We start from the raw sequence: 27735 nt of genomic DNA, 5'->3' as shown, positions 1-27735 counted from the left end.
GTGGAGCAGGTTCGAAGGGCCAAATGGTCTCCTCCTGCTCCTATTTTCTACGTTGCTCCGTATCCATGTATGTAAATGGTCCAGGAGGTATGAGGAAGAATGTTTTTACACAGCCAGTGGCAATGACCTTAAACTTGCTGCCTATGAAGGAGTTTGGAAATAGACACAATGAATGATTTTTTTTTTTTTTAATTGGATAAATACCTGAGAGAAATAAAGCTGTAAGGATACAGAGACAGAGCAGGAGAATAACTCTGACTGGATTGCTCCAGATAATAATAATAATATTTATTGGTGTCACAAGTAGGCTTACATTAACACTGCAATGAAGTTACTGTGAAAATCCCCAGGTCGTCACACTCCGGCGCCTGTTCGGGTACACTGAAGGAGAATTCAGAATGTCCAATTCACCTAACAAGCACGTCTTTCGGGACTTGTGGGAGGAAATTGTAGCAGGAAACCCACGCAGACACGGGGAGAAGATGCAGACATCGCAGACAGTGACCCAAGCCGGGAATCGAACCCGGGTCCCTGGCGCTGTGAAGCAACAGTGCTAACCAGCGTGCCGATTGGGAGCGCGCATGGACTCAATGGACCGATTGCCCTTCTCTGCCCATAATGTTAAAAAATAAAAATAATAAATTTAGAGTTCCCAATTAATTTTTTCCAATTAAGAGGCAATTTAGCGTGGCCAATCCACCTAACCTGCACATCTTTGGGTTGTGAGGGCGAAACCCACGCAAACATGGGGAGAATGTGCAAACTCCACATGGACAGTGACCCAGAGCCGGGATCAAACCTGGGACCTAAGCGCTGTGAGGCAGCAGGGCTAACTCACTGCGCCACCGTGCTGCCAGCTGACTCTGACATTTTTGTCTAATTTCGCCATGTAATTTAACCCTGAGATATCACTCAAGTAAATCTGTGCTACACTCCCTCCGAGGCCATTCTAACCTTCCTCAGGCCCAGGTTTGGCCTAACCAGGGTTTGTGAATCTCGGGGCTTTTCCAGTCACACTGAGACCTGAAATGTTCCCTCACAGACAGAACAGACAAACCTTTTACCTTCCACACCCAGATGCTGCTGAAATTCAGTTTCTAATGAACCGAGTGACTCTGTCAGATTGTGATGTGACGTTTGGTTTGCGTTCCCGTGTGTGAAACCTCCTCTTCCAGTATCCTGTAAATTTACAGAAACCTCACTGTCAGTTTCGGATAGAAATTCACAACATTCTCTCCTTACCAACTTTGATTAAATGTATTCCTGGAGGTTTGATCACATGACCTGCCCCCATCCTCCAGCCATTAATCGGTCAACACATCCATCCTTGTGACACACTGCCTTCCTCGGCCAATTGGGAAGCAAATGGACTCATTACCTTACAGGACAGTGACTGACTGTCAGCCAAACAACCTTTATCCCATTTTCAATATTTTTATATCCACTGAACAGAAATGTTCAAAAATCTTCTTTACTGTCCCAATGATTTTCCAGACACCCAGGTATGAATCTCACCAAGGCAGAAGATAAAATTTGAATTCATTGAAAGTCTACTGATGACCATGAAACCATTATTGGTTGTTGCAAAGACCCATCTGGTTTACTCCTGTCCTTCAGTGAAGGAAATTTTCTATCCTTACCTGGTCTGGCCTACATGTGATTCCAAATCCAGTCAGCTGGTTGACTCTTAAAATGCCCTGAGATGCACTCAGTTCTAGGGCAATTAGGGATGGGCAGTGAATGCTGGCCCAGCCAGCGACACCCACATCCCGTGAATGAACAGAAAAGAAAATCTGCCATCCTTACCTGGTCTGGCCGACGCGATTCCAAACCACAGCAATGTGGTTGACTCTTTAAATGTCCTCCAAGATGGCCGAGCAAGCCACTCGGTTCCAGGGAAATTAGGGATGGGCAATAAATGTTGGCCCAGCCAGTTACTCCCACAAATGATCTAAAATAAAATGCTGGAGACTCCAGTCAGTCAATCCGTGAGAGTTGGCATCCGGTCCAGACTCGCAGCGCATAATAATAATAATAATCACTTATTGTCACAAGTAGTCTCCAATGACGTTCCTGTGAAAAGCCCATAGTCGCCCCATTCTGGCGCCTGTTCGGGGAGGCTGGAACGGGAACTGAACCCGCGCTGCTGGTCTTGTTCTGCATTACAAGCCAGCTGTCTTAGCCCACTGTGCTAAACCAGTCCCTTCCCTGCGGCGCATTGTCCTCTGTAAAGATGGCGGGTGGAAATCGGGCCTGTCACCGCTCAGCTCTCACTCTGTTCGGTGCTGTTTAAGACGGGACCGTTAACATTTTACTCGGGAGTTACTCGGGGCTCACTCCGCAACTTCTATTGCTCCCCGGACACCCACCGGCTCCAATCCTGAAAGTTGCTCGATTGTTTCTTCCCCGCTCCTCGCACCGTCAGCGACAACCTGAACTGCGCATGCGCCGGTCACAGCCCGAACGCCGCATGTTCTAGTCACAGCCGGACTCTGCGCATGTGCGAGAAACTTCTGTCATGTGGAACGAGCACATTCTCAGCTGCTACCCATGTTGGGTAATAAACCCGCCATTCAAATGGATATTTTTGATATAAATTATGTGAATTGATTACGATTATAACATTGGGCCAGGGCAACACCCACATCCCAATAACAAGTGAAGGAAAGTTGGCAGTTAGAAAGGAAAATGCATTCATAGAATTTACAGTGCAGAAGGAGGCCATTTGGCCCATCGAGTCTGCACCGGCTCTTGGAAAGAGCACCCTGCCCAAGGTCCACACCTCCACCCTTTCCCCATAACCCAGTAACCCCACCCAACACTAAGGGCAATTTTGGACACTAAGGGCAATTTAGCATGGCCAATCCACCTAACCTGCACGTCTTTGGACTGTGGGAGGAAATGGGAGCACCCGCAAGAAACCCACGCACACACGTGTAAATCCTCCCCTACTAATCCCCTGTAAAAGGTGTTTCCAAAATTAATCACCGTCAGTCCAGGATAGAAATTCACAACATTCTCCCCTCCTGCTTATGGGTTAAGGATGACCGCTCATGACCCCCGCTGCACACTGACCCTCTTGTCATCAGCAGTCCCTCGATTTGAGGGTGACGTCTACTCAGGGTTGTGAATTTCTCTCCTGGGTCTTCATGTGGTTGAACAGAGACTCAGAACTTTGGACACATGGGACAGAATGTCTAATAAGAGCAGGATTGGCTTCCTTTTCTTTCCATCTCTGCCACCGCTTTGCATCATCAATAAGACATTGGGAGTCAAAGACAAATGCAGTTTGATGGACAAGTTGTCTCCATTCTGAACAATGTGGAACAAGCTCCTCCCACTCGTTGAAACATGGCCCCCGACAAAGACAACAAATGCGCATGCGCCCTGATGCACATCCAAAAAGGATGGCGGCCGTTAACCCGAGCCGAAGATGAGGAACTGCAGCCCCGCTCGGTACAAATATGGTGCCGTAAACCTTTCCGAGGTTTGCGATTTCAACAACTTTACACAACGTTTCCGCCCGCTCCCGCGATCTCTCGCTCCCTCCATATTGTTAAACGCCTCTTACCAATTTCCGATCTGAAAAAGACTTCCTTCTGCATCGCCATTACCCACACTGCGCATGCTTCAATCACAGCGGGCCCGCCCCTCATTCACTCCGATTGGTTGGAGGACTCGCTGCCCCCGGACGGTCCTCCAGTTCCGCGCCTCCTCTTTCTATTGGTCCGGAGCTGCCGTCAATCACCTGGGCATTGTGAGGCTGGTTTCAGGCTGACTCGCTGATTGTTCAATAACCACAGAGGTAGAATCATAGAATTTACAGTGCAGAAGGAGGCCATTCGGCCCATCGAGTCGGCGCCGGCTCTTGGAAAGAGCGCCCGACTTAATCCCACACCTTCACCCTATCGCTGTAACCCAGCAGCCCCCTCTAACATAAGGGCAACTTAGCATGGCCAATCCACCTAACCCGCGCATCTTGGGACTGTGGGAGGAAACCGGAGCACTTGGAGGAAACCCACGCAGACACGGGGAGAACGGGCAGACTCCGCACAGGCAGTGACACTTCTGTTGGGACTCGCTGATTTTGGTCTTTTAATTTGACTGGACCACAGGCTTGGGGAAAGCAAGAGAGGAAAGAAGGTTCGATAGAAACTAGAATGGTTTGTTGTGAATTTCCATCCGATTCTTACAGTGATCATTTTTGTAAACTTATTTTTCAGGCATTAGAACGGGAGGATTGGGCAACTCGAACCAAATATGACCAACTGTCACTCAATTCATTAGGATCTAAATATCACAAACTGTCAATGTGCTTGTCTGTTCTGACTGTGGGAAGAGATTTCAAACATCAGTGTGACTGGAAAAGCCCCGAGACACACACACCTGAGTGGGAGTGATCCAGTGAACTGACTGTGGAAAGAGCTTGAACCCAGTTACACAGCCTGAAAAATCATCTTATTTCCTCTGGTGGGAGAGTCTAGGACCAGAGGGAATAATCTAAGAGGAAGGGATCTCAAATTTAGGACAGAGATGAGGAGATATTCTTCCATCAGAGGGTAGAGAATCTGTGGAATTCTTCAGCTGTGCAATCATTCTGTCTCTGGAGTTTACCATAAAAAGGCAAAGGTGAAGGTGTCTTAACCCGGATGGGCCGCTTGGTGGCGCAGTGGCTCTTTCACTGAGGGGCCTTGAGTTCAGACACATCCCAAACAGGACTGGTGAGAAATTTCTGTCTGGGAAAGGGGAGACAACTGTATAATCGGGAGAAAGGATCAGTGCCGATGGACCTTTGAGAAAGGAGTTCAGATTAGTCTGATTTTCTTCATTTTCCCCTCAATATTAATTAAAATTCCAGCGAAAATATTACACAAAAGTTTTTTTTATGTTTACAAAAGGGAAAATAACGATTGAGGGTCACAGTGAGAACAGAACACATGCCCTCCGAGCTGCCAAATGTATGTACAACTGTAACAGACACAAGAAAGAGAGAACAGGAGCTCAACATAAAGGGAAGGCAACTGTTGCAAATAAGGTACTAGATAAATTAATGCACTATCGCCAGAACCTCGTAACCTCACCTGACGTTGTGGGCACTAAGGGGTAATCTAGCATGGCCAATCCACCTAACCTGCACATATTTAGACTGTGGGAGGAAACTGGAGCACGCGGAGGAAACAGGAACAGACACGGGAGAACGTGGAATCTCCACACCGACAATCCCTCAAGGCTGGAATGGAGCCCGGGTTTATGGCGCTGTGAGGCAGCAGTGCTATTTATGCGTTGATGGTTGTTTCTAACTATCTATTGATGTGTATTGATGCCTCCATGTGTATTCATGTGTGTTCGTGTTAATGTGTGCACGAGTCTGCTAATATGTGTATACGTGAGCCCATTAGTGTGTTAATGTGGATTATTGTCTCTGAATGGAAATATTTCTGTCATCGTGAAATTCTGCTAATGTATATGTTATTGGTTACATTTGTGTTTCATATTCTTCAGTCAGCCTGCTTGTCTGGTTTTATATGTTTGTGTATCTGTGTGGACATGTGGCTGTACGTGTCTCTTTGTGTACATTTGTGTAGCCGCTTGTGTGTGTGGATTTGTGTGTGTATGTGTATATGTGCACGTGTGTCAGTGTGTGTATAAACGGGTGCTTTTTTGTGTTTATGTGCATGATTGTGAATTTTTGCGCACGTTTGCGTGTGTTTTGGTGTCAAAATATGAGTGGTTCGTTGTGCCTGGGTGTATGTTTTTGCATGTGTTTCTATGTAGGTGCCTATATGTGTGTTTGTGTCTACGTGTGAGCGTGTGTATGTTTGTGGGTCTGTGTGCATGTGTGTGTCGTGTTTGTGTATCTGTCTGTGTATTTGTATCAGCTGCCTGTAGCTTTGCCAGTTGTGGGTATTATTGGTACCGATGTAGAATATGTTGAACTTTCTGCTTATAAACGTGTTTTCTGTGAGATGCAAGCTGACATCATTGACCGAATGCAAAAATACAAGGAAGTGCCTCAAGAGAGAACACTGAAAACCCAGGGAGAATTCAATCACCAGTTTGGATTTGGATTTTGGGGAATCGGTCTTAGCATACGGTTAAGAGGAACAAGGGTGCTAAAAAAATACATCTTTATCATGATGGTCTTTTAAACCCTTCAGCCGGTAAGCTACATGACTTCTTGTAATGTCAGTAACTGAGTTCTTAGTCGAGTGAACCGTTTACTTCCAAACTCCCTGCTTGGGGACTGGGAGGATATTGAGTTAATAATCTCCCTCTCTCTGGTCAGCTCAGCAAATTGCCTTTGGGTTCTCCCTGCTGGAGGTGGAGATACAGAGAGTTCACTCGTCACCTTCCTCCTCTTTGGTCGGGAAAGTGGACGTAAAATGGGTTAGCACTGCCCCTTTGCTCTTTGCTGGGGAAGTGTGGGTACAGTGGATTAAATAATACCGCTCCACTCATTGTTGGAAGCATGTGCACAGTAGATTAACGAATGTCCCTCCCCCTCATTGTTGGAAGCGGGTGTACAGTGGATTAACTCAGCCCCCACCGTCTCTTTGTTGGGGAAGTGGGGGCACAGTGTGTTAACTAATACCCCTCCCCTCTCTTTGTTGGGGAAGTGGGGGCACAGTGTGTTAACTAATGCCTCTCCCCCCCTCTTTGCTGGGGAAGTGGGGGTACGGTGCATTAAGTAATGTCCCTCTTCCTCTCTTTGTCGTGGAATTGGGTTACAGTGGATTAACTAATGCCCCTCCCCCTCTCTCTGTTGGGGAAGTGGGGAGACAGTGGGTTAACTAATGCCCCCCCCCTCTCTGTGGGGGAAGTGGGGAGACAGTGGATTGATTAATGCCCCTCCCACTCTCTTTGTTGGGGAAGTGGGGTGACAGTGTATTAACTAAAGCCCCTCCCCTCCCTCTATTGGTGAAGTGGGGGTACAGAGGATTAACTAAAGCCCCTCCCTCTCTCTGCTGGTGAAGTGGGGGGGTACAGTGGATGAACAATTTCCCTTTCCCCTCTCTTTGACTGAGGATTGTTGGTCCATGTTTCTGTGTGACCCTCAATTCAGTTCCCAGTGGGTGTGATACAGAAACTTAAATCTGACATCAATTTTAAAGGGATGGACAATGGGAGAAGCAGGAACACCGAGGTCTAAATGTGATGTGTTTGTTTGTCTGAAATGGGAAAGTGTCCGATTTCTCCTCAGCGGGGGGGGGGGGGGAAAGTCAGTGAAGATATTTTGCTGAATTCTGTGAAGAGTGAGTTTTACTCTGTCTCTAACCCAGGGTGTATCTGAGCTGGGAGCACTGGTTGTATCAGACTTGAGGCCGAGACCTGTAGAAATCCGGGTCTCAGAAACCAATCTGACATCAGCAAAGTGGAAGCTCCATTAATTAAGCGGCTGTGCAATTAAATCACAATTAGAGGAAAAATACTTTATTATTTTTATTTCAGTTAGACATGTAACCCATAGATTCTAGTTGACCTGAATTAACGGTGTCCATCAGAGCAAGGGAAATGTTCACAAAACTGGGTTTAGCGCTGGATTTATCAACCGTTCTGTTGATGATCTTCAAGGGGATGGCTTCATGTCCCACCACACAGGAGTAAGAAGCGCCGCTGGCCCACTCCTCCGCTGCAATGGATAACAGGCTGTACATGAAGAAGGAGCTATTGCCGTTCTCCGCCATCACCTCGGTGTTCTTGTAGTTCCCGGGATTCACCGGCTTGTCATTGACGGTCCACTTGACGAAGATCTCTCGGGGGGAGAAACCTCTCACTAAGCAGCTGAGGGAGACGAATTTCTGAGCGGAGACGTCTTCAGCCGAGACAAAAACAGGTAACTATAGGCCAGTGACCTTAACATCTGTCAGTGGGAAACGGTTAGAGTCCATTATAACGCATCCAATCGCTGAGCATTTAAACATACACAATATAATCAAACAGAGACAGCACGGCTTCGTGAAGGGGGAATCATTGCCTGACAAATGTATTGCTCTTATTTGAGGCGATAACGAGAAGGCGAGAGAGGGGGGGGGGCAGTAGATGTAATATACATGAATTTCAAAACTGTGTTTAATAAATGAATGTACTATTCCCACGTTTGCAGATGACAAAAAAATAGGTAGAAAGGTGAAGATTACAGAATATCCACAGAGGGACAGAAACACTTTTAGTTACTGAGTAAAAACGAGGCTGATGGAATATGAAGTAGGAAAATGTGAGGTTAGACACTTTGGAAGGAGGAGGAACATTATTTAGATGGAGAAAGACTGTAGAAAGCTGGCGTAACGGGGGAATTGGAGGTCCTCGTGCAGAAAACACACAAAGCAAGTTCTGCAGGTAATATGGAGACAAATTGAATGTTGACATTTATTTCAAAGGGAATAGAATATAAACATGGGGAAGTCTGGCTAAAACTATACAAGGCATTAGTTAGTCTACACCTGGTATACTTTGAATAGTCTCGGTGCCTTTATCTAAGGAAGACAGATTGGTTTTGAAGGCAGTCCAGAGAAGGATCACGAGGTTGATCCCGAGTATGGATTCTCAGGGAGCTTCTTAGGATAGACGCTGAGGAGTTGTTTTCCCCTGTGGGAGCGTCTAGGAGCAGCGTGCAGGATCACAAAGTGAGGGTGCGCCCATTTAACACAGAGATGAGGTGGAATTTCCTCTCTCAGAGAGTAATGAAGCTGTGGAATTATTTAACCCAGGGGGCTATAGATTCTGGGTCGGTCAGTATGTTCAAGGTTGAGAGGGACATATTTTAAATCAGTAAAGCCGGCAAGGGATATGGGGATAAGCCGGGAAAGAGGAGTTGAAGATTATCACATCAGATCAGTCATGATCTCACTGAAGGCTGGGCCGGTGTTGATGGGCCCAATGGCCTACATCTGCTCCTAAGTCTTGTGGTCTATGGTCTCGCTCCATCTAAACCCAATATCACTGTTGGGTTTCATTGTTCATTCATCTGCATATCAATTTTCCCCTTAAGATCAACAGGCCCAGAGTATTTAGTTAGTGGAATTACCAATCAGAATGGGCCATAAATACACTGAATGGTAAATACTGACCGCTGCACTGACACTAGAAATAGACACAATGCCTCACTTACTGCTTCAATCTCACCGCTCACCTATTTTTTTGTGGATTGAAATTCTTAAAGGAGTTGGCAGGTCCTGATGGCTCGCCACACAGTCAAACACAGTCCCACTCAGCCAGGATTGTGTCGAGATGTTTAATTTGCTGACCACACTCTCAGTATCTGCCCCAGGCTGGTCGGCAATCTCTGATTTCAGCGGCTTCTTCGCTTCACTCCAGGACACGTTGACTCCATAAGGAGCATTCGAAATGACGCAGGTTAAGGTTACAGTCGCCTCCAGTAAGACCTGTTCTATTGGTGACGACAGTATTGTTACTGATGCATCAGTGCAAATGGAAGAATCTGTGATTGAAAACATGAAAATGAACCCAAGTTTCAGAATCAGGACAACAGTATTCAGCCTTCAATCTCCAACTGGGAATAAATCAACTTCGAAACTTCTAAAGATCGCCATTAATCTTCTATAGACAATGGAAAACCAGTTTGGTCTGTGAAAACTATTCTCATTGTGAAATACAGTCAGCCCCGATACCATTCTAATGAATCAGTATTGCCGCATTCCCAATACAAATATTCCATTCCTGATCTCAGGAACCTAATACCGAAGGCTGATCCATAAATAGGTTGGATGAAGTTTCCAACACTTCGTCCCGAGCTGTTATCAGTTAAGTGTTTCAGACACCACTGCCTCTCAAATACAATTAGCTGTCTCAGGATAAAGCTGATATCAAGTCCACCTCACTCACTAAATTACTTGAAGTTAGGACGAAACATTTATTTCTATATTCATAAAATCGTGAATGGCGAGCAATCCTAATGCAGCTCTTACATCAGAATGAAACACAAACTACATGGCAGTAAATTAGAAGTTGTTCTGTGCTTTGCACTAACTTCAGTAAATTCCTGATTTGGATTAACATCAGAGTGCAGGATGATTTATTGTTTCCTCTGTTTGAGTCTCTTACCAGACGCGGTGATGTTGCGACTTTGGGTGACCTCTTGATGAGTGACCTGGCAGGTATAGACCGCTTTGCTGAACCATTCCCCAGCGGAGACTGTCAGCCGACTGCTCGCCGAGAAGTTCCCGTTCACTTCACAGGCGGGAGAGGTGACAATTCCTGAACCCATGGCTTGTCCATTCTTCAGCCACTTCACCGTCATTGACTTTGGACGGAAATCGTTGATTGAACAGACCATGGTTGCAAATTTCTGTCTTGAGATTTATTCATTAGAACTCACGGTGAGAACATTTGGATGGATGTCAGGTAGAGGACCTTCAAGAAACACAAGTTCGACATTTCTTGAAGAAGATGTTGGAACGAATAAAATGACTAATTATATTTGAAAAGTTTCTCTGTGGTCACTATTTCTCGCAGGAATCAGAACTATGCAGAGAACAATAAATGTGTTATGACCAAAGATGTAAATAAAGCAATCAAAGCGTCTGTTTCTCACAGTTTCCACAACACTTACATTTCATTCCAATGCTCTTGTCTGAGCCGCTGTGTCGAACCTCACAGCTGACTTTGCTGCATCCCCCCTCTGACTCGGTGATGGTTAACTGGCTGCTCAGGGTGTAGGTTCCCTTCTTGTTTCTCACTGACGGGTATTTCTTAACTCCAATGGTGATCGGCTGCCCATCTTTCTTCCAGGTAAGGCTGGTGGTTTCTGGGGAATAGTCCATCGCTAAACAGCCGTAGGTCACGGAGCCGTCGGTGTTGTGTTGCTGTCAGGAGGAGACCAGGCTGTAGAGAGTGGGTGGAGACGGTGTCGCTGGGGGAGAATGGTCCATTGGACAAGTTAGACTCTGGTATTTGTAATTTTTAAGTAAACATATATTTCAAATTTCTCTGGAACTATGAACTGATCCCAGCATTTTCGCAATAAATCCTACATCCACATTTAAGCTCCGATTAGTTCTACTGCTTGTGGATCACCACTGTTTTGTCCCCTCTTTAGAAACACACATCTCTTTCTCCATCTCAGTCACATGACAAAACTGTCATTTTGATGCCATCCATCTGAATGGTGTTTCCCCATTATTTCAGCCACCATGTAAAATAAAATTCAAATGGCCCATAGTCCCGGAGACTGCTCTGTCCTTTTGAAAGCTGACTGGTGGTGATTTAACCTGAGGGCCACCATACCTCAGGCGAGAGGCAAGATTGAGAATGTGGGTCTTGATGAATAACTTCAGCCGGTCCAGAAATTGAACCCACGCTATCGGGATTGCTCTTCATCGCGAACCAGCCGTCCAGCTAGCTGAACTGTGTACGTCACAATCCAGATGTGTACGTCACAATCCAGCTAACTGAGCTGCGTACGTCACATTCCAGCTAACTGATCTGGGTACGTCACAATCCAGCTGACTGAGCTGTGTTCGTCACAATCCAGCTGACTGAGCTGTGTACGCCACAATCCAGCTAACTGAGCTGTGTACGTCACAATCCAGCTAACTGAGCTGTGTACGTCACAATCCAGCTGACTGAGCTGTGTACGTCACAAATCAGCTAACGGAGCTGTATACGTCACAATCCAGCGAACTGAGCAGTGTACGTCACAATCCAGCTAACTGAGCTGTGTATGTCACAATCCAGCTAACTGAGCTGTGTACGTCACAAATCAGCTAACTGAGCTGTGTACGTCACAATCCAGCGAACTGAGCAGTGTACGTCACAATCCAGCTAACTGAGCTGTGTACGTCACAATCCAGCGAACTGAGCAGTGTACGTCACAATCCAGCTCACAGAGCTGTGTACGTCACAATCCAGCTAACCGAGCTGTGTACGTCACAATCCAGCTAACTGAGCTGTGTACGTCACAATCCAGCTAACTGAGTTGTGTCATAAATAATATTCCGTTATGTTCTTCCTCCTACCAAAGTGTCTAATCTCACATTTTCCAACATTCTGTTCCATCTGCGAAGTTTGTACGTCACAATCAACAGCACTTGTGATGAAGAAGTTGTCTCTTCATTTCTATCATTACAACTTTGGAAATTGCCTGATTCAAGCTGACTGCTGCTCCTTCATTTCTCTCCCTCATTATTCCCCAATCCCCAAAACAAAGAATTCGACTTTCCTTCAAGAAATGTACTTATGTAATTACAATAAAACTCTTAATTTGAGTAATTGCAACATTCTCTAATTTTAGGATCATGCACAGTGACAGCAGAAGTCGGCCTTTCGGTTCGTCGAGCCTCCTCCCCCATTCAATAAGCTCCTGGCTGTGCTGATTGTGGTGTTAACTCCACATTCCGCCTGTCATTGAGACCGGACTGCCTGCAATCCCCCCGCACCCCGCCCCGCGCTCTCTGAGCGTTCCCCATCTCTCTGCGATTCCCGCTGGATCACTGCACCTTTCTCCTGCTCCCTTCGCTTTATTTAAGCTCTCTGCATTTGACCACAGCTCTCTGCGCTTTCCTCCATCTCCTTGTGCTTTGCCCATATGCTCTTCACTTTTCCCGGTTCGTTGGAAGTTTTCCCGGTTCCTGGCGCTTTCCGCGGCCTCTTTGAGCTTTTCGCCAGTATTTTGCACTTTACCCCGATTCTTATCGTCCATTCAATGGACTTTCTTCGGAACACTGCTATTCCCTCAGCTCTCTGCGCCTTCCACCAGCTCTCTGCATCTTCCCCTCGCTCACTCCGCTGTCTACCAGCTCTCTGCCCTTTGCTACATCTCCCTGTGCTTTCCCCAGCATCTCTGCCCTGTCCCCCACATCTCTGCCCTGAGACCCACATCTCTGCCCTGTCCCCACATCTCTGCCCTGTCCCCACATCTCTGTGCTTCCCCCCATTCCTGCCCTGTCCCCCACATCTCTGACTTGTCATCACATTTCTGCCCGATCCCCACATCTCTGCCCCGTCCCCCACATCGCTGTGCTTCCCCCCACTCCTGCCCTGTCCCCCACATCTTTGCCTTGTGCCCACATCTCTGTCCTTTCCTCACATTTCTGTCCTTTCCCCACATCTCTGCCCTGTCCCCACATCTCTACACTGTCCCCACATCCCTGTGCTTCCCCCCTATTTCTGCCCTGTCCCCCACATCTCTATGTTTTCCTCCCATCCCTGCCCTGTCCCTCACGTCCTTGCTCTTTCCCCGGCCCTGGCAGTTTCCCCGCCTCTGGCGCCTTCTCCCGGCTGTCTGAACTATCCTCCGTCGCTCGCCAATGGGCAGCACGGTAGCCTTGTGGATAGCATACACAGCTCCAGGGTCCCTGGTTCGATTCTGGCTTGGGTCACTGTCTGTGCAGAGTCTGCACATCCTCCCCGTGTGTGCGTGGGTTTCCTCCGGGTGCTCCGGTTTCCTCCCACAGTCCAAAGATGTGCAGGTTAGGTGGATTGGCCATGATAAATTGCCCTTAGTGTCCAAATTGTCCTTATTGTTGGGTGGAGTTACTGGGTTATGGGGATAGGGTGGAGGTGTTGACCTTGGGTAGGGTGCTCTTTCCAAGAGCCGGTGCAGACTCGATGGGCCGAATGGCCTCCTTCTGCACTGTAAATTCTATGATGAAAAAATCTCGGGCCACACAGTCACATTCCGGCGCCAGTCGTGCTCATGTCTCGCTCCAGTTCTCCCTTTCTCTCTCATTGCAGACATTCCCTCGCTGATTTAGGGACCTTGCATAAGAGAGAAGAGTGAGTGAGTAGGGTAGGAGAGTGAGTGCGGGTGAATGAGTGTGGTGGTATGTATTAGGGGTCATGTGGTACCTGTGAAGCCGAGAGGCTATTGGCTGACAGGTCCCGGGTCCTGGTTGGATCTGCCGACTTCTGGCTCCGCCCTGAAGGCGGAGTATAAGAGCTCGAGCTTCTCCCCGCAGCCTCATTCTGTTGCTGAGCTGCTGGGGACAAGTCTCACTTAATAAAGCCTAGATCGGCTTCATCGCTTCTCGTCTCACGTAAGTCATTGTGCGCTACAATTTATTAAGTGAGCTTAAAAGACTATGGAGCTCCGGATTGCCCCGGAGTGCCTGCGGATTAGCCCCCACGCAACGAACTGGCTAGCATGCTTTGAAAACTGCCTTCGAACGGCCCCCAGCCGGATCACGGAAGAGCAGAAAATGCAGGTCCTGCACTCGAGGGTGAGCCCGGAAATTTACTCACTAATAGAAGACGCAGAGGATTTTACGACAGTGCTCGCATTGCTGAAGGGCATCTACGTTCGGCCCATAAACCAGGTCTACGCGCGCCACCAACTCGCGACGAGACAGCAAAGTCCCGGAGAATCGCTCGAGGAATTCTACGGCGCGCTGATAATTTTGGGATGAGGCTGCAACTGCCTGCCAGTGAACGCGATCGAACACACGGACCTGCTAATTCGTGATGCATTCGTGGCAGGCATGAACTCTCCCCAAATTCGTCAAAGACTTTTAGAAAGAAATTCGCTAGGACTCTCAGAGGCACGGGCCCTTGCAGCCTCCCTTGATGTGGCCTCCCAAAACGCCCGCGCCTACGGCCCCGACCGCGCGGCAGCCCCTTGGGCTACGTGGACCCCCATCGCGATCAACTCCCCGGCACCCCCCCCCACCCCCCCCACGCAAGCTTGCGCGGTTAAAGCGCCAGACCATCCCCGGGGGGGGGGGCCCGCTGCTATTTTTGCGGGCAGGCGAAACACCCCTGGCAGCGCTGCCCGGCCCGCGCAGCTACTTGTAAGAGCTGCGGCAAAAAGGGTCATTTCGCGGCAGTGTGCCGGTCCCGGGGGGTCACCGCAATCCCCGGAGAAGAACGAGGACAGCACATCCCAAACACCCCCCAACCCCCCTCCCCCCCCAGCGCCCCATGTGCGACCCGCGGGCGCCGCCATTTTGGGTCCCGGGCACCCAAATGAATATCTCCCCCTAGCCCCCCTCCACCCCCATCCTATCCTCTCCCCCTCTCGGTGTTGGTTTATTTCTGGGATCCACTGCCTTTCTGCTGTAATGTGATTGACGGCACAGGCATATATAGGGATATTTATATTTGTGTACTGGTATTTCTCTATATGTGTGTCATATTGAGATCACTTCTGCCTTTGCTGCTACTCAGATTCTCTCCAATCAGACGGAACATGAACATTGCAAGCTGCCCGGATGTTGACTGTGTATCAGGATCGTCGGGATAGATCGTATTGATGTGTGACGTCAATATCCTCTTCAACCCTCATTTCAGCGTCCAAGTGTTCCACTGGTCTTGGTGGCTCCAGTCTGACAGAAACGGACTGAAATCAATAATAATTTCAAAATTCAGAATCAGCCTAATTTTGACCAACGTAACGGTCACCCGCACCATAATCATTATTATTTAATTAACAATAATATCTGGTTACACAGTGAGTGGAGAATGGGGGTTTTGCAGTGAAGGAAATACTGAGTAGAGAGATCATAACGAGGAGAGCGAGAGGCGGTTCCCGCTATAGTTCCTGAATCAATCGCTCTTCGGCGCAGGCAATTATCTGTCATAGCAGAAATCCAGATTCAGGTCCCACTGCACTGAGATCCAACAAGACACAAGAATCGAGCAGCGGCAGCAATGTCGAGGATATCACAATGGTATAAGAGCACCAAACGGAAACTGTGACCGGGGACACCACAGACGTAAAGCTGAAAAAGTGTGCGGCGGTTATCAGCTGCATTCGCAAGTGATGGAGCGGAAATAGCGACATTTGAACATCCAGCAGCCTGTGACCATCCTGCGCCCGCTCACTGCTCAACTCACTGAGAACAATATAGTGTCGGAGGGGCGGGAAGGGACAAGATTCAACTGACGCTACCTGCACCTATTTGTAAGAGGTATTTCTATTGCATTTTTCACCTTGCATTTAAATCACGGTTGTTTCCCGTTCTCAAGTTCTGACAATATCTTTTTAAATGTTCTACTGATTCTTCTTCTCTCATCAATTTTGGCCCCAGACTCCAAATGGTAACAACTCACAGTGCAATTAACACTCCTCCGTTGCACGCGGTGCGGTGGCCAAGAGGAAAGGCGTTGGTCTCGTAAACCGAAGATCGCGGGTTCGCATCCCGTCCGTGCCTCGGTGCAGTTGCTAAATTGTGCTCCCTTGCGCTCTTTGTGCTAATTCACCCTCGATCCTGTTGCTAAATGTTTATTTCTTTCGTTGGCTCTGAATATAGCGGTCAATATGGTCGCCTTCCTTAATTCTAATTACGTTTGCTCTCGAGTTGCCAGGTGTCTTTCGAGACCGCCATAAGGTGCAAAGTTAAACATTCAGGGATTCACAACCTATCGAAAAGACAGAGAGGTGGGCACACTGTCACAGACATAGGAGTGGAAGTAAGGCCATTCGGCCCATCGAGTCCGCTCCACCATTCAATCATGGCTGATTTCAACCTCATTTACCCGCTCTCTCCATAGCCCTTAATTCCTCGAGAAATCAAGAATTTATCAACTTCTGTCTTAAAGACACTCAACGTCCTGGCCTCCACCGCCCTCTGTGGCAATGAATTTCACAGGAGAAATTTCTGTGAAAAGCTGTGGAAGGCCCTGCTAATGGAAACAACTTCCCTACATCCACCATTCATTATCTTGTAAGTTTCTATTAGATCTCCCCTCAACCTACTAAGCTCCAATGAATATAATCCCAGGATCCTCAGACGTTCATCGTATGTTAGGCCTACCATTCCTGGGATCATCCGTGTGAATCTCCGCTGGACCCGCTCCAGTGCCAGTATGTCCTTCCTGAGGTGTGGGGCCCAAAATTGCTCACAGTATTCTAAATGGGGCCTAACTAATGCTTTATAAAGTTTCAGAAGTACATCCCTGCTTTTATATTCCAAGCCTCTTGAGATGAATGACAACATTGCATTTGCTTTCTTAATTACGGACTCAACCTGCAAGTTTACCTTTAGAGAATCCTGGACTAGGACTCCCAAGTCCCTTTGCACTTCAGCATTATGAATTTTGTCACCGTTTAGAAAATCGTCCATGCCTCTATTCTTTTTTCCAAAGTGCAAGACCTTGCACTTGCCCACGTTGAATTTCATCAGCCATTTCTTGGACCACTCTCCTAAACCGTCTAAATCTTTCTGCAGCCTCCCCACCTCCTCCATACTACCTGCCCCTCCACCTATCTTTGTATCATCGGCAAACTTAGCCAGAATGCCCCAGTCCCATCATCTAGATCGTTAATATATAAAGAGAACAGCTGTGGCCCCAACACTGAACCCTGCGGGACACCACTCGCCACCGGTTGCCATTCCGAGAAAGAACCTTTTATTCCAACTCTCTGCCTTCTGCCTGACAGCCAATCATCAATCCATATTAGCAACTTGCCTCGAATACCATGGGCCCTTATTTTACTCAGCAGGCTCCCGTGAGACACCTTATCAAAGGCCTTTTGGAAGTCAAGATAGATAACATCCATTGGCTCTCCTTGGTCTAACCTATTTGTTATCTCTTCAAAGAACTCTAACAGGTTTGTCAGGCATGACCTCCCCTTACTAAATCCATGCTGACTTGTCCTAATCCGACTCTGCACATCCAAGAATTTAGAAATCTCATCCTTAACAATGGATTCTAGAATCTTGCCAACAACCGAGGTTAGGCTAATTGGCCTATAATTTTCCATCTTTTTCCTTGTTCCCTTCTTGAACAGGGAGGTTACAACAGCGATTTTCCACTCCTCTGGGACTTTCCCTGACTCCAGTGACTTTTGAAAGATCATAACTAACGCATCCATTATTTCTTCAGTTATCTCCTTTGGAACTCGAGGATGTAGCCCATCTGGGCCTGGAGATTTATCAATTTATAGACCTCTTAGTTTCTCTAGCACTTTCTCCTTTGTGATGGCTACCATATTCAACTTTGCCCCCTGACTCTCCGGAATTGTTGGGATATTACTCATGTCTTCTACTGTGAAGACTGACGCAAAGTACTTATTTAGTTCCTCAGCTATTTCCTTGTCTCCCATCACTAGATTACCAGCGTCATTTTGGAGCGGCCCAATGTCAACCTTTGCCTCCCGTTTGTTTTTAATGTATTTAAAGAAACTTTTACTATCATTCCTAATGTTACTGGCTAGCCTACCTTCATAATTGATCCTCTCTTTCCTTATTTCTCTCTCTGTTATCCTCTGTTTGTTTTTGTAGCCTTCCCAATCTTCTGACTTCCCATTACTCTTTGCCACATTATAGGCTTTCTCTTTTGCTTTGATGCATTCCCTAACTTCCTTTGTCAGCCATGGCTGCCTAATCCCCCCTCTGTTAACCTTTCTTTTCTTTGGGATGAACCTCTGTACTGTGTCCTCAATTACTCCCAGAAACTCCTGCCATTGCTGTTTACTGTCTTTCCCAATAGGCTCTGCTCCCAGTCGATTTTCGTCAGTTCCTCCCTCATGTCCCTGGAGTTACCTTTATTTAACTGTAACACCTTTACATCTGATTCTACCTTCTTTCTTTCAAATTGGAGATTGAATTCTACCATATTATGATCACTGCCTCCTAAGGGTTCCCTTACTTTAAGACCTTTAATCAAGTCTGGCTCATTACATAACACGAAGTCCAGAATGGCCTGTTCCCTCCTGGGCTCCATCACAAGCTGTTCCAAAAAGCCCTCCTGTAAACATTCAATTAATTCCCTTTCCTTGGGTCCACTGGCAGCATTATTTACCCAGTCCACCTGCATATTGAAGTCCCCCATGATCACCGTGACCTTGCCTTTCTGACATGCATTTTCTATTTCGTGGTGCATTTTGTGCCTGCGGTCCTGACCACTGTTAGGAGGCCTGTACATAACTCCCATTATGTTTTTTTTGCCTTTGTCGTTCCTCAACTCTACCCACACAGACTCCACACCATCTGACCCAATGTCGTTTAGTGCTATTGATTTAATTTCATTCCTAATTAACAAGGCAACCCCGCCCCCTCTGCCCACCTCTCTGTCTTTTCGATAGGTTGTGAATCCCTGAATGTTTAAATGCCAGTCCTGAACCCCCTGCAACCACGTCTCGGTGATGCCTACCACATCATACCTGCAAGTCACAATCTGGGCCACAAGCTCGTCTACCTTGTTCCGTACACTGCGCGCATTTAAATACAGCATCTTTAATTCTCTATTGACCGTCCCTTTTTGTTTTCTTAGTGTGGTGGACCTTGGTTTACTGAGCCTTTCCATACACTGTGTCATATTTTGTGGGATGGGGACTATCGTAACCTCACCTGAGTTTTGTCTTTTCGTGCTTTTTTGTATTCCTAAGCAGCTACGCTTCCCACTGATTACTTCACCTCTTGGTTCCCTGACTTCCCCTCCCCCCCCCCCCCCCCCCAATCTCTAGTTTAAAGTCCTATTGACCACCCTATTTACTCTTTTCGCCAGAACACTGGTCCCAGCTCAGTTCAGGTGGAGACCATCCCAACGGTATAGGTCCCCCCTGTCCCACAACTGATGCCAGTGTCCCATGAAAAGGAACCCCTCTTTCCCACACCACTCTTTCAGCCACGTGTTAACTTCCCTTATTCTTGCCTCCCTATGCCAATTTGCACGTGGCTCGGGCAGTAATCCGGAGATTATGACCCTTGAGGACCTGTTTTTAAATTTGAATCCTAGCTCTTTATAATCTCTAAACAGGTCCTCTTTCCTAGACTTGCCTATGTTGTTGGTACCGACATGGACCACAACAACTGGATCCTCCCCCTCCCTCTCCAGTTCCTTTCAAGCCGGTCAGAGATGTCCCACACCCTAGCACCGGGCAGACAACATACCATGCGGGACTCTTTATCCTGCTCACAAAGGACACTATCTATCCCCCTGATAATAGAATCCCCTACAACTACAACTTGCCTATTTACTCCCTCCCCTTGAATGGCCTGCTGAACCATGGTGCCTTGGTCAGCTGACTCATCCTTTCTGCAGCCCTGTTCGCCATCCACACAGGGAGCAAGTGCCTCATACCTGTTGGACAGGGTCAAGGGCTGAGGCTCCTGAGTTCCTGACTGCTGGTTCCCTTTACCTGCCTGACTTGCAGTCACACCCTGCTGTCCCTGGCCACTGGCAGGATTTAAACTACTTACTCTGACAGGTGTGACTGCCTCCTGAAACACAGTGTCCAGGTAAGTTTCCCCCTCCCGGATGTGCCTCAGTGTTTGAAGCTCAGACTCCAGCTCATCAACTCTGAGCCGGAGCTCTTCGAGCAGCCAACACTTACTGCAGATGTGGTCGCTGCAGCTCTCAATGGGATCTGCCAGCTCCCACATCAAGCAGCTCAAGCACATCACCTGACCAGCCATCACTAATTAATTAATTAGTTTAATTTAAGTTTACGAGTTTAGCAGTGATTTGTTTTAAAATTTGGGGCAGATTTGCTATCAACCAATCAGATCACAGCTTCCCTCTGACGTCACTTTTTTGGGGAAAAACTGGAAAACAAGAAGTTACCGTTAGGTTTTTATATTCACAGAGACTGCAGACCAAGACAGAAACCGAAAGACTCGATACACCAGTTAGTTACTTCAAAGTCAAATGCTTATTTATTTACACACACAGTTAAATATACTCATGCCCAAATATAACTAAACTATCACTACTGCTAAAGCAGCTTCGGGCGCCCACTCAGTCAGAGGACCAATGGCCGTTGTTTGGTTCTGAGGCTGCTGGGGTGGAACTGGTACGGGATAACAGCTAAGGTCGTCTGTCTGGTAGCGTGTGTTGACCTTGGACTTACTTGTTTCTGTTGCAGCCGTTGGACAGGTCTCTCCTCGGTGATAGCCGGATCCAAGAGAACGATTCTCTCTTAGGAGTTCCTTCTTACAAAAGAGTTCTCTTTTGAGCGGGCCTTGAACTAGCGGGCCTTGAACTTGGCCCCAATCAATTGGGCCGTTTCTGGATCGTTCCTATGGATTTCATCCAATAAAGGAGTGGGTGCCCTGATGGCTGGGCTTGTCCTAGGTGGCCGTTGGCCTGCTTTGTTCAGGTCTCCTCTGGCGCCGGGGTGTCTGCCTTAGTATCGGTTACTCAAATGTTACTCTTTTGTTCCTGGAGATGGGCCATTAGTATGCTAATGGGCCGACAGTTTTGGTCTTCTCTGGGAGCTGCGGCTCCAATAAACAAACAAACCCTGAACCTGAACCTAGGGGATGGTTTAGCACAGGGCTAAATAGCTGGCTTTTAAAGCAGACCAAGGCAGGCCAGCAGCACGATTCAATTCCCGTACCAGCCTCCCCGAAGAGGAGCCAGAATGTGGCGACTAGGGGCTTTCCACCATAACTTCATTTGAAACCTACTTGTGACAATAAGCGATTTTCATTTCACCTGCTTGTTTTCTCCGTATTGTCCATTTTCCCTGCAACCTTTGCAAAGTGTCCATTTTGTAATCGAGAAGTGGCCATCCCAGATGGCTACACACCCTCCTTGTGATCCTCAATGCGAAGCGCGAAGGATCACATTACCATGGCGCCTTCGTTCTCTGACCAAGCGGGGCACCCATAAACACTTCACTGGCTCTACACTGCCCTATCCTATGAATCACAATTTTTAACCTAAAATCATTTTACATGTACACATCATTATAAAACTCTACGGGGCGCTATGACATTCAGGCATGCATTACAAAATAAAAAACTGGAACCCAAACTATCCTCAATAAACTATCCTCACTCAAGCAATAAATAAAAAATCGAGAACACTTTAAACTGTACAAATAACAGCAACACAAGTTCCTCTGGCTTGGCAGTCAAGCACAGAGGTTTACATTTCTTTATTGAACGAACAAAACACACATAAAGATAAACGGATGCACTTTAATTCACTCGAGGGGTTGGGGGGTTTGGTGAAGTCCGAAAATAGGGGACCTAAACGTGTATACCGGGGTGCGAGAGCGGGAGGCTCTCCTTCGCCTTTTCCTGAGTCGAAGTGTCTGCACGACACTGCAGAGTATTTCCAGTACTAAGAGTGCTTCTACTATGTAAGATAGTGAATACCAGGTGATAAACTTGTCACACCAGGTCGGGGTATCAGTAACTGTCTCGGGGGTAACTATCTCGGGGTTAACTATCTCAGGGTACCGTGTATGGCAGGGATGGGAATCATTCACGGTCTGTGTGGTAGGGGTTAGGGGGTAACGTCCGTGTGCAACTGAAGGGGTCCCGCGAAGATCCAGGTGAAAAACGCGAAAGTTGTCTTCATCTTTCCTTTTTTCTGTCTTCTTCTTTTCCTTCCTCTGGGGTTTCTGAGGTTCTGGAGATCTAGGGACACAAGCATAATATCTGTTATTATCTTGCTTAAGAGCTCGTATGTCTGTCTGTCTGTCCTTTGTTGGCAATTACCCATTATAATTGGTCACCATCTGTGACTCCCTCATTTTCTTTTTTTTAAACCGAATCTTTGGACAAGACATCGGAGAAAAAGACTGACACAGTGCGAGCCGCCTCGCAGCCTGTGCGATCTACCATCCTAGTGTTTGAGAATGTAAATAGCATACGGAAGCAAACTAAGGGTCGCCAGAAACAAACAAAAGAATTTTGAACGTAACAGGCCAAAATGGGGTGCCGGTAAGAAATGGGGGGAATCCCCGGGTAGGACGATGATCAGTGCCGTTTGTGGTCTACCCGAGCGTAGCTGTCCAGAGGGGGGTCCTCAGGCTGGGCGGAAACCAGTGTCGTTTCTCCACTGCCTGAGCAACCGGCAGGAACGGGTAAGAATGTGGTCGTCGTGGGGGCTGCCTCTCGTTATCGAATCAGGAGAGTTGCTATGAGTGGTGTCTGTCGCCAAACTAGTTCCTCTGAACCGTTGTCTGTTGACAAACGTGTTCCATTAACAGCCATTGGGTAGTCCTGCCTGCATCAAGACGTGGCATGGGGCCATGAAACATTTAAATTCACAAACAACAATTAACATGTACATTAAACGAACAAATATACATTACAAACATGGTGCAGGTTCCAACCGAAAGGACACCGTATCTCTCCATCGGTTCCTTTTTACCATCATGTGACCACCTCATTGCTCAGTTGCGAATAGGGTCACAAAGGGATTCGTTTGGTGGGAGTCAAACTCTATGTCATCATCTTCTCCCGGCTGCCATACTCTTGACTGGAGTAGTTTGGCTAAAGCTGCTTGGGGCGAATTGGGGTCCATCTCATCATTCCGGATGAGCCTGAACGAACTGTCTCGGTGCCAGAATAGTGTGTCGAGGTTGAAGCTACTAGGTTTTAATCTGTAAGCGTCGGGCGGTGGGTCTGGGTCAGGGGCTTTGATGTATGTGATTTTGAAGGGATCACTGGAATCATGCTGGGAGTGGGGCGTTGTGGAGGGGTGTATTCATAACGTGGTGTGCTGTGGCTGTCATCATTGCTATCGCTATCACTGTCGCTGTCGCTGCTGGTTGAAGGAAGGGAGAGGCGGAGTCGTGCTTCTGGGAGTGGAGTTGAAGTTGTGTCTGAGGACGGGCTGGACTGGCTGGGGGAGGGTAGGAATGCGTCATCTGTGGGCGGGTGTGCTCATCTGCTGCTGCAAGCGAGATGTGGTGTGCATGGTTGTTCTGCGAGCCATAAGCCTTAAGCTGGTTTATGTGAAACCATGCAAACTTGCCATTGGGATATGTGACCTTGTATACTGAAGGGCTGACTTTGTCCGAAATGGAGTACGGTCCAGAAAATTTGGGGGAAAGGAATGAACTGGGGTTGTATAGGGAAAGCATCTCTTGCTGTCCTACTACAAACTCGGTGGCGTGTACCGTTTTATCGAAACAAGCTTTGCTTTGTTTCCTCCTGGTCCCAAGTCTCACAGCTGCTGCGTGCTGGGCTGCCTTTATGTTCTCAATAAGCTGCTGTACAGGATTTTCATGCGTGAGGGTGGTGATTGCGGGGCTGGCCAAATCCAGTCCTAATAAATACTCTGTCCCTTTCATGGGGCGTCCGTTCATGAGATTGTGGGGGGTGTATCCTGTGGACGTGGATACCATGTTTCTTATGAACATGATGCGGATATGCCAGCGTTGGACTGCGGTGAGCACAGTAAGAGGTTTTACAACACCAGGTTAAAGTCCAACAGGTTTGTTTCGATGTCACTAGCTTTCGGAGCGCTGCACCTTCCTCAGGAAGGAGCAGCGCTCCGAAAGCTAGTGACATCGAAACAAACCTGTTGAGCTTTAACCTGGTGTTGTAAAACTTCTTACTGTTTCTTATGAACATCAGTGCAAAGGGGAGAACTGAGTCCCAGGTGCTGTTGTTTTGATGCACCATTTTCCTGAGAGTGGCTTTTAGAGTTCTGTTCATCCTCTCTACAATGCCGCTTGACTGGGGGTGGTATGCAATGTGAAACTTCTGCCTAATTCCGAAAATTGTGAGGATGTTTTTCATTACCCGTCCTGTAAAATGGGAGCCTTGATTGGACTCTATACTGCGTGGGAGGTCCCATCTTGTAAAGATGTGCTGTGTTAGGATGTTAGTTGTTGTTTTGGCCGTATTCTTCCTAGATGGAAAAGCTTCCACGCATTTTGTGAAGGTGTCGATGACCACCAACACATACTTAAAACCATTTCTGCAGGGGGGTAGGGGTCCTATATAATCTATCTGCAAATTCGTCCAGTTAACGGGGCGGGTGTGACTAAGCTGAGCCTCTCGTGCATATCTGACCAGATTGTTCTGGGCACAGATCAAGCAATTTTCAATGTAGTGAGTAGAATCATAGAACCATAGAAGTTTACAGCATGGAAACAGGCCCTTCGGCCCAACCAGTCCATGCCGCCCAGTTTTTACCATTAAGCTAGTCCCAGTTGCCCGCACTTGGCCCATAACCCTCTATACCCATCTTACCCATGTAACTATCTAAATGCTTTTTGAAAGACACAATTGTACCCGCCTCTACTACTACCTCTGGCAGCACATTCCAGACACTCACTACCCTCTGAGTGAAGAAATTGCCCCTCTGGGCCCTTCTGAATCTCTCCCCTCTCACGTTAAACCTATGCCCTCTAGTTTTAGACTCCCCTACCTTTGGGAAAAGATGTTGACTATCTACCTTATCTATGCCCCTCATTATTTTATAGACCTCGAAAAGATCACCCCTAAGCCTCCTACGCTCCAGGGAAAAAAGTCCCAGTCTATCCAGCCTCTCCTTATAACTCAAACCATCAAGTCCCGGTAACATCCTAGTAAATCTTTTCTGCACTCTTTCTAGTTTAATAATATCCTTTCTATAATAGGGTGACCAGAACTGCACACAGTATTCCAAGTGTGGCTGTACCAATGTCTTGTACAACTTCAACAAGACGTCCCAACTCCTGTATTCAATGTTCTGACCAATGAAACCAAGCATGCCGAATGCCTTCTTCACCACCCTGTCCACCTGCGACTCCACCTTCAAGGAGCTATGAACCTGTACGCCTAGATCTCTTTGTTCTATAACTCTCCCCAACGCCATACCATTAACTGAGTAGGTCCTGGCCTGATTCGATCTGCCAAAATGCATCACCTCACATTTATCTAAATTAAACTCCATCTGCCATTCGTCGGCCCACTGGCCTAATTGATCAAGATCCCGTTGGAATCCTAGATAACCTTCTTTACTATCCACTGTGCCACCAATCTTGGTGTCATCTGCAAACTTACTAACCATGCCTCCTAAAATCTCATCCAAATCATTAATATAAATCACAAATAACAGTGGACCCAGCACCGATTCCTGAGGCATACCACTGGTCACAGGCCTCCAGTTTGAAAAACAATCCTCTACAACCACTTCTGTCGTCCAGCCAATTTTGAATCCAATTGGCAACCTCACCCTGGATCCCATGAGCTTTAACCTTCTGCAACAACCTACCATGCGGTACCTTGTCAAAGGCTTTGCTAAAGTCCATGTAGACAACGTCTACTGCACTGCCCTCATCTACCTTCTTGGTCACCCCCTCAAAAAACTCAATCAAATTTGTGAGACATGGTTTTCCACGCACAAAGCCATGCTGACTGCCCCGAATCAGTCCTTGCCTCTCTAAATGCTTGTAGATCCTGTCTCTCAGAATACCTTCTAGCAACTTACCTACTACAGACGTTAGGCTCACCGGTCTGTAGTTCCAAGGCTTTTCCCTGCTGCCCTTTTTAAACAAGGGCACAACATTCGCTACTCTCCAATCTTCAGGCACCTCACCTGTGGCTGCCAATGATTCAAATATCTCTGTTAGGGGACCCGCAATTTCTTCCCTAGCCTCCCACAACATCCTGGGATACATTTCATCAGGTCCCGGGGATTTATCTGATGCGCTTTAAGACTTCCAGCACCTCCTCCTCTGTAATATGCACACTTCTCAAGACATCACTATTTATTTCCCTTAGTTTCCTAACATCCATGCCTTTCTCCACCGTGAATACCGATGAGAAATATTCATTCAGTATCTCACCCAACTCTTGTGGCTCTGCACATAGATGTCCTTGTTGATCCTTAATAGGCCCTACTCTGTCCCTAGTTACTCTTTTTCCCTTATGTATCTGTAGAAGCTCTTTGGATTCTCCTTTGCATTATTTGCCAAAACAATTTCATGTCCCCTTTTTGCCCTCCTGATTTCCCTCTTAACTCTATTTCGACAATCTCTATACTCTTTATGGGATCCACTTGATCCCAGTTGTTTATGTACGTCATATGCCTCCTTCTTCTTTTTGACCAGAGTCTCAATATCTCGAGTCATCCAGGGTTCCCTACTTCTACCAGCCTTGCCCTTCACTCTAAAGGGGATGTGCTTACCCTGAACCCTGGTTAACACATTTTAAAAAGCCTATCATTTACCTGCCGTCCCTTTGCCTGCCAACAGTCTCCCCCAATCTACCTCTGAAAGTTCCTGTCTGATACCATCAAAATTGGCCTTGCCTCAATTAAGAATTTTAACTCTTGGGCCAGACCTATCATTCTCCATAGCTATCATAAAACTAATGGAGTTACGGTCACTTGTCCCAAAGTGATCCCTCACTAACACTTCTGTCACTTGCCCTTCCTTATTTCCCAAGACGAGGTCAAGTTTTGCCCCCTCTCTAGTCGGTCCATCCACATACTGAATGAGAAATTCCTCCTGAATACACTCAACAAATTTCCCTCCATCCAAGCCCCTAATGCTGTGGCTGTCCCAGTCAATGTTGGGAAAGTTAAAGTCCCCTATTACCACCCTATTTTTCTTGCAGCTATCTGTAATCTCCTGACATATTTGCTCCTCAATTTCCCGCTGACTATTTGGGGGCCTGTAGTACAGTCCAATCAAGGTAATCTCTCCCTTCTTATTTTTCAGTTCCACCCATATAGACTCAGTGGGCGAACCCTCGGATATATCCCCTCTAAGTACTGCTGTGATGTTCTCCCTAATCATAAACACCACTCCCCCTCCTCTCTTACCTCCTGTTCTATCCTTTCTATAGCATCTGTACTCCGGAACATTGAGCTGCCAGTCCTGCCCCTCCCTTAGCCATGTTTCAGTCATAGCTATAATATCCCAGTTCCATGTGCCCATCCATGCCCTGAGTTAATCCGCTTTGCCCGTCAGGCCTCTTGCATTGAAATAAATGCAGTTTAATGTAGACTTTCCTTGCTCTCTGCCCTGCTTTCTCTGGTCATGCTTTACACACTCTCCCTTCCTGCCTTTTTTTTCCGTCCCCACTGACTTCCTACATTGGTTCCCATCCCTCTGCCAGATTAGTTTAAACCCTCCCCAACTGCACTAGCAAACATACC

The 27735-nt window shown here is 47.2% G+C and overlaps 2 protein-coding genes across 5 annotated transcripts in view; both read right to left on the bottom strand.

Annotated features, from left to right (window-relative positions):
* The window catches only part of LOC140421484 (uncharacterized), a 33762-nt gene extending 30117 nt beyond the window's left edge, over positions 1 to 3645 (bottom strand). For 2 of the 4 annotated variants that reach the window (XR_011946842.1, XM_072506231.1), the window contains exons 1-2: positions 3572 to 3645; positions 1065 to 1179 (exon numbers count right to left, since the gene is read on the bottom strand). Coding sequence is in view for 1 of the 4 variants with exons in the window: in XM_072506230.1 (XP_072362331.1) it covers positions 3572 to 3605 (34 nt within the window). In the remaining 3 variants the exon portion in view is untranslated. Of the gene's footprint in view, positions 1 to 1064; positions 1180 to 1806; positions 1939 to 3571 lie in introns of those variants that run through there. The other 2 variants (XM_072506232.1, XM_072506230.1) reach the window with 2 other exon arrangements.
* A 7093-nt stretch (positions 3646 to 10738) lies between these two features.
* Positions 10739 to 27735, bottom strand: part of LOC140421495 (uncharacterized) — a 395230-nt gene continuing 378233 nt past the window's right edge. The window contains exon 3 of the transcript XR_011946849.1: positions 10739 to 10870. The gene's annotated coding sequence lies outside the window, so the exon portion shown is untranslated. The remainder of the gene's footprint in view (positions 10871 to 27735) is intronic.

This window comes from Scyliorhinus torazame, chromosome 5, assembly GCF_047496885.1.
Source record: "Scyliorhinus torazame isolate Kashiwa2021f chromosome 5, sScyTor2.1, whole genome shotgun sequence".
In the NCBI taxonomy this organism is placed as follows: Eukaryota; Metazoa; Chordata; class Chondrichthyes; order Carcharhiniformes; family Scyliorhinidae; genus Scyliorhinus; species Scyliorhinus torazame.
The sequence above is the reverse complement of the archived record's forward strand: the minus strand, read 5'-3'. Positions and strand labels throughout refer to the sequence as shown.